At 41.4% G+C, this 7689-nt stretch overlaps 1 protein-coding gene across 2 annotated transcripts in view; it reads right to left on the reverse strand.

The window, feature by feature from the left end:
- SMAP1 (small ArfGAP 1) overlaps positions 1 to 7216 on the reverse strand; it is a 123219-nt gene extending 116003 nt beyond the window's left edge. For both annotated transcript variants that reach the window (XM_053602080.1, XM_053602079.1), the window contains exon 1: positions 6863 to 7216. In XM_053602080.1, coding sequence (XP_053458055.1) covers positions 6863 to 6980 — 118 coding nt within the window. In that variant the 5' untranslated portion in view covers positions 6981 to 7216. The remainder of the gene's footprint in view (positions 1 to 6862) is intronic.
- Positions 7217 to 7689: the final 473 nt, after the last annotated feature.

The following is a 7689-nucleotide window of genomic DNA, read 5'->3' on the forward strand; positions in this document are numbered from 1 at the left end:
GCAAATTCCAGATACCCAGGAGGAAAGCAGGTATGAGCATAAACCATATTATTTATATAAACAGTTTAGGCATAATGACAACCTCTTAACACTTAGGGTGGTGGGACCACCCCCAAATTCAAGTTTCCTGATGCCAGCCATGAGTCATTAGGCCTGCTTTGTTTACTTTTTTCTGCACATCAATAGACTAGAAGATACTTTCAAGCATCGACCTTTATCTACCTGCTTCCCACTTTAATCCCCAGCTCCCAAAGAAAGGGCTAAAATATAGCAGTCACCCAAAACTTGTCTCATGAAAAAATTCTTAGAGCCACCGCTTCCTACCTGTATAGCACTGGGAAAGTTACTTAAGCTCTGTTTGCCTATTTCCTCATTTGTCAAATAGAAAACATTGCCTACCTCAAAAGATTGTTTTGAGGATTAAATGAGTTAGTACATGCAAACTACTGACATCATCCCTGGCAAGATGAAAATACTATATGTAATTTATGTGTATATATGCAATGTTATTAATTGCTTTTTTTTTTTTTTTGAAACATTCTCCAGGTCACAATGAACTACTCTATCTCTAAACTTCTAAAGGATCTACCAGTGTAAACACAGATCAGAAATTAACTGATAATTGTTTCACGTCTATTGAGTTCTCTAATCAGCTTGTGGACCTTACCCAAATTTTTTTGCACAAACAACAGTATACAACATAGTTAATTAATCTTTGTAGTACCCATAAAATAATGACTTACCAACAAAACTATGTGTCTATCAAATCACAATGATCAAAATGGATTTAAATAAAATGACCTCCAGTATCGTGATCATCCTCCATCAAGAAATTTGAGAAAGGGAAAAAAATGGCCAGATTCTATCCAGAGAAAAGACTGGTAATAATAGTAGCATCAGAAGACAAAAGGATTGAGTACATAAAATATATAATTAGAGTGTCAAATATTTTACTTTGCCTTACAGAGAATATGAGTTCAAGTCCACTATAAGTCAAAAGTTTATTTCTGTGTGTGTGTATATATATAATATATATGTATATCACAGCACAAATTAAAGAGATGTAAGTCTCCTTAATGAATTCACCCAATGAAAGAATATTTTAATCTTAAAAAAAAGACAAAGAAGAAAAATTGGAAAGAAAAAAAGGAGAACAGAGAGCCCAGGTTTTATAACCAATGACTCAGAAAGAGACCAATGGTTTCCAATCCAGTTCTGACATCAGAGCTCTGCACACAATCATCATGGATAATCAGCAGAATCATAAGAACTGACCCATCAGACTGAAGCATTTTGAGGGAACTTCTAGATTGCCAAATTTCTTTAGGGAAATTATAGACTTCTGTTTATATGAATTTATCCTATAAGCATCAACATCATCATAAATACCAGTTCCCCAAAATGAACTTTACCTTTTAGTAGGAACTACTACACTTTAAAATGGGTTTACACACATATAACAACTCTAAAATATCAAACACTCAATGAAAAAATATGAACTCATTGATTGGCTCTTACAACCAAATGGCCTCTACATACTTCTACCTTTTGAATAGTCAGAAAGCTATAAGACTCCCCTGAAGACAAGGTGTTGCACAAAAATTAGGTGCTGCCAAATATGTGCACGTGAAAAGCACAAGTGTGGCATATTCCTACAGAAGGAGGAACTGACAAAAAACTGTCTGGTACACACAGTGGTCCTCGCACCACAGTCCTTGTTCCCCCATTCAATGCACCAGGCTCAGATGAGAAGCAGCTATGGCACTGAGGCAGTGATGGCAGCAGCAGTATGTGTAGCCTTAAAGCCACAAGTCCAGAAGTCGCTCCCCAGCTTTCCCTTCTCTATCCCCTCAGACGATTTTCTAAGTACCTGATCCCTTAAATTTCTTGCAGCTTAAAAAAAAAAAAATAATAAAAAAAAGTAGCTACCATGGGTCTGTTTCCTACTGTAGACCCTGTCTGACACACTAACATTACACGAGTTTAGGTCCTCTTACACTCCTTCTTAGACTCCTGTTAATTCAAGACTTGCCTGCAATCTCTCACCATCCCAGTTCTTCCTCTGATTTGCCACCACCAAATCTGAGAGATTTGTAAAAAAGTTTATCCAATAAAGGCCAAATGGAAACTGCTTCTGTTTTTTTACATACTTGTACTTTTGTGTGTGCAGCTGTCTCCTTTAACTTCTTCTCCATATAGCAAAATTCTTCAAAGCCTAGCTCAAATAGGACTGTTTTTATGACTCTTCCCCAACTGGGTCACTCCACATGTCACCTTCTTTCACGGGTGCACTCCCTTTTGCACACTCTATTGCCTGCCAGGGACTTTGTGCTCATTCATACACTCATTCAAAAGATATTTGCTAAGTTACATTTACCTACCACCTGTACTGAGAGCTAGGGACACTACCCTAAGCAAGACAAGCAAGATCTCTTCTCTCTTGCAGCTATAATCTAACAGGGATATAGAGTACCTCACAATTACCCACACTGGTTTAATTACAATTGTGATAAGTGCAATAAAAGATCAGGGTGCTGCTGTCTTACAGGTATAAATGGAAGCCTACCTTAATCTGCGAAGATCAAGGAGAATCATGTTCCTTGAAGAGACACTTTAGCAGAAATTGGAAGGTAAGTAAAAGCTGATTAGGCAAACAGTGTTAAGAATTTCCTAGGCAGAAGGTACAGCACATGCAAAGAGTCACATTCTAGGAACTATAAAGACCACAAATGGGCAAAAGTCAGGGTGCAAGGGAAATACTCTAAAATAAGAGGGAAGTCTTTCTTAAAACCACTATTACAACACTTAGCACTTTGTTTTAGATTTTTTTTTTGCAAAAATAGAACCTACTGAATAAATTTCTTTAGGTCTTACAAATTTTTTTAGCCCCGTAACTTAACACAGTACTTAATATTAACAGAGAATCCTCACGTCAAAATGAGCAAAAATGACTGTTCTGAGCAAGGAGCTTAATCTCTCAATACCAGACAGGCTGAACAAGGCAATCTCTAGGGTTCAAAAACCTTGTTACTGATTATCCCATTATTTACTGGGCAAGAGACTAACTTTCATTCCAGTTTAAACATGTTCAAAATCAGCGCCACTTTTCCCTGTGGATGAAGCTTTTAAATACTGAAAACTAAACTTTAAGTTGGCTACCAGATCTCAGTCTTCACTGCTCCCTAACATGCTACCAACTAATAACCAACAACAGCTGCTTTAAGGCTCCCACGGAGTCACCAACATAGCCAGGGAAGAAGAGAAGCAGTTCCATCTGCCTGTTCTTATTCTCCAGTTTCTCAACAGATTTGGTTAAAAGTAGGATCAAGAGCAGAAAACTGGCACTTATGCCATCTTTTCCTTCTTCCTTACTTCCTAAATACTGTCAATTCAGGAAACAAACTGATGACTCAATAAGGAAATGTCAAAAACCCAGGCGGTGCCTGTGGCTCAGTGAGTAGGGCGCTGGCCCCATATACCAAGGGTGGAAGGTTCAAACCTGGCCCCAGCCAAACCGCAACAACAACAACAAAAATAGCTGGGCGTTGTGGCAGGCGCCTGTAGTCCCAGCTACTCGGGAGGCTGATGCACGAGAAATCACCTAAGCCCAGGAGTTGGAGGTTACTGTGAGCTGTGACGCCACAGCATTCTACCGAGGGCGATAAAGTGAGACTCTGTGTCTAAAAAAAAAAAAAAAAAAGAAAGAAAGAAAGAAAAAAGAAAATGTCAAAACGCAATTGATATATCTCAGCCAACTACTGTAAGACAACAGAACATAGCAGTCTCAAATCCTAGGCTTTAGTTTGGGTACACCTTCTCAAAGTCAGCGGGAGAAGTAGTTTCTGAAAGAAAAAAAAAAAACAACTAAGAAATAACTTCAAAATAGGATACATGAAATGTCTTAGGCAATTTATTACACAGTGAAAAAACATCAGTCCATATACAGAATGGAACCTTGTAATAACTGAGCTGTAAAAGTTAAGACCCTTTCAAAAGTACTTATAATCAGAGCTTCACTACCTACATTTACTACTTCATTTGACATATATAACGATGGATCAAAAATCATATAACAAACCAAGAATTCTACTATAAGAGTGCTCCATAATGGGTGTCTATTATACCAAAGACTCAAAAGCTTTGCAAAAATATTTATATCTACCAATTACTCAATCACATCAAATTTTTCAATTACAACTATGGTCTAACTAAGTAAACCAAATAGTGGCCTTACCTGTGACTTTTTTTTCCCTGAAAGATCAAGATAGAACAATGAAATAATTTGCAACATTTTAGCATTATTCTAAATTTAGCATCAACAGGAAAAATAATCCTTCAAAATCATGACTATGAGTCCATGCCCTTCAGGTTGCACCCTTGAACTCTTGGTACCATTCTCTTTTCTCCTACTTCCTCTGCTTCTCAAAAACAAATAAACCAACAACAACAAAAAAGACCAAACAAAACCAAACTACAAAAGACATTCATTCAGTATGTATCTATTGACTTCAGTGGAAATACAAACAGTGAGCAAAAGAAATGCTTCCTGGTAGAGGGAAGGGGATTGGTGGGATTACACCAGCGGTGCATCTTACAAGGGTATATGTGAAACTTGGTAAACGGTATGTGAAGCTAGTGAATGATGCCCCATGATCATATCAATGTACACAACTATGATTCAATAAAAAAAAAAAAAGAAAGAAAGAAATGCTTCCTATTCTTCATGTGAGAAGTAAAACTTGTGATCCTAATTTAAGAAGTATATGATTCTCTTCTCACCCCAAAAGAACTAAATAAAAACTTGCCAACGTAGCTAATGATGTTTTTTTAAAACTTATTTTAGGAAGCATTAGTAAAAATCTGATTTTATAAAGTACTTTTCTGGAGAAACACACGAGCAAAAATTATTCTGATTATTTCTATACAAAAAGGTTCATTTTTAACCTATTATTCAATTTTTAATGAATTTAATATTTACCAGCATCTCTACTTAATCATGTTAATTTACTACTCAATATGACAAAGTGTGTGCCATGTAACTTCAGCTCCTTTTTCTTTCCTGGCCTTTTAAAGGCCCATTTTTCAGTGTTTTCCTAGAGCAGTGAGGAGCAAGTAAATGAGCTTCAATACAGTACAGTATTCCCAAAGAATCACACGCAATCAAGTATCAAGCAAACAAATATTACTACAAGAACCAGGCATACAATTTTTTTAAACTCATCACCTGAATATTTTAAATAATATATAACTATTATTATTAATAACAATATTAAGTGTAATTAACTATTATTAATATTGTTAATTAATAAGTTAAATATTATTTGTTATTTAAATTATTAAATAATTTATCCTTATTATTTAATAGAATAAATAATAATATAAGGTTGACTCAATCAAATTACTATACTGAAAAGTGCTTCATAAAATAATCTAGTGTTACAGTATTCCCACACAATTCTTCCAGTAATCCAGTCCCTGCCAGGACACTGAAGTAACTTGCTGATGTTGTGCGGCTCGGCTCTGTCTAATCAAGTATTATCAGCCTACAGAAATGTGACTCATTTATGAAGTATTGAAAAAGAACAATAAAGCTTCAGGATAAGTCTAGGTCAAATAATGCAGAAATCTTACATGACATTCCCAAAGATAGACTGCCTCCTTCTTTGAATAACTACCTTTTCTCACCAAATTATAAAATAAACCAATTAGGGCGGCGCCTGTGGCTCAAGGAGTAGGGCGCCGGTCCCATATGCCAGAGATGGCGGGTTCAAACCCAGCCCCGGCCAAGAACCAAAAATAAATAAATAAATAAACCAATTAAAAATAAGCAAGAACTCTTAACTACACGTGATGTTTGTTTTAAAAAATCAGAAGCGTTTTTCCCATGAGATTACTTCCAAGACATTAAATACATATAAATCAGACCTCAAATACAAAACATATCAGCTAAAAATAGTTTCAAAGGCAGAAGCCCTCTAACTGAGGAAACTAAAATTAGGTCTTTTCCATTTCTGGTTCTTTAAAATGTCCCTTACATTTATGAGGCACACAAACCAGTATCCACATATTCTCCCAAACTAGCAGCTCAGACAGAATCTAATTACTAAAATCTTCAGGAACATGTGCCCATTATCCCCCAAGAAACTCAAGTAATGAAATGCCTCTTCATTCTGGCTTTCAGCCAAACAAACAAGCGATACTACTACTACCGATAAAGACCCTTCCAAAATTATTTTATTCAGTGAAAGTCCGACCCACCGAAAACGATCACCACGCTCTCTCCTCCTGGATGCAGAGGCAGGAGCCGGGTACGAGTGTCAGGTAGACAGGCAGGTAGGGCTCCATCTGGGAGACCAAGCATCGGAGCCACGAGAGCGAGGACATCACCCCACAGCGGGGCAGAGGAGGGGTCCGAGACCTGAAGTGGCCCCACCTACAGAGGTAGCCGCGAACTGAGCTAGGAGGCAACCCCATAACCCTACCCGCTGCTCCAGAGGTAGCCGCGAACTGAGCTAGGAGGCAACCCCATAACCCTACCCACTGCCCTGGCCGGCGCCCAGTTCCGCGCTCCCAGCCCTGCCCCTTCCCCAGGCCCCGTACGGGGGCACCCGCTCAGCGCAGGGGCGGCAGGAACAGGAGGCTGGGACCACCGACCCGGCCGCCGGCCGGACCTTGCCGGCGCCTCGGGCGGAGGGTCGATGGGAGCCCGCGCCCGTCCGCCCAGACACCCGCCCTCCCGCCAGCGCCGGGGCCGGCAGACGCAGCCGAGGCGTCGGCTCGGGCCCTGAACGCCGCAGCGGCGGGAAGGTCACCGGTCGCGGGAGGGCCCGAGCAGGGGCGGCGGCGGCGACGTCCGCGCTACCTTTGGCCTCGCAGTCCGCGCAGTACTTGTTGTCCTCCTCCCTCAGCAGCTTGGACAGGATGAGCTGGTGCTGCTCGTTCAGCTTCTGAGACTTTTCCCGGCAGGAGCGCGTCGCCATCTCAGCAGCGGGGCGGGAAGCCCGGGGCGGCGGCGGCGGCGGCGGACGCTGGCAGCAGCCGGCTAAGGTGAACGCACCTGGCGCCGCCGGGATCGCGGGCGGACTCAGCCCAGGAAGAGGCGGCCGCGGCGGCAGCTGGAACAGGAGGAGGGGCGGCGGCAAAGGCGCCGACGTGTCCCGCCTCCTCGCCGGGCCGCCCTCACGCACCGCTAGAGCCGGCAGGGGTGGGGGGGAGGGGCCGGAGCCCAGGCTTCCGGGCGGTGCGGAGGAAGCAGCCCGGGCGGCCGGCGCGCTGCGCATGCGCCAAGCTCACAGCCCCGGGAGAGCCGGGTGTGTTTGCAGGAGGGCAATTGCCCAAGGTGATTCCAGAAACATTATATGGCACTACCCAACGTGGGTTTCCTCCTTTTTGAGATGTGATTGCCCTTGAGAGCTTTGAGTAAAATCCAGGCCGTCCTTGAGTAAAACCCGATAGTGGAAGACCTTTTATGAGGAGGCTATTTTTCACTTCTATCCTTGTCTTTGCTGGTACAAAATTGGAGATGCAGAAATAATTAGAGATTGGGTGGATTCATTTACTCGTTTGAGGCTCATTCATCTGCAGTTTTGAAATAGGCACTATTCTGGAACCTGGAGACACGCATGGAATGAAATAGGAAAAACAGTCTCTTACATTTTGGGGTGATGCAGGTATTGAGGGTTGACATTT

This window comes from Nycticebus coucang, chromosome 9 (genome assembly GCF_027406575.1).
Source record: "Nycticebus coucang isolate mNycCou1 chromosome 9, mNycCou1.pri, whole genome shotgun sequence".
Classification (NCBI taxonomy): Eukaryota; Metazoa; Chordata; class Mammalia; order Primates; family Lorisidae; genus Nycticebus; species Nycticebus coucang.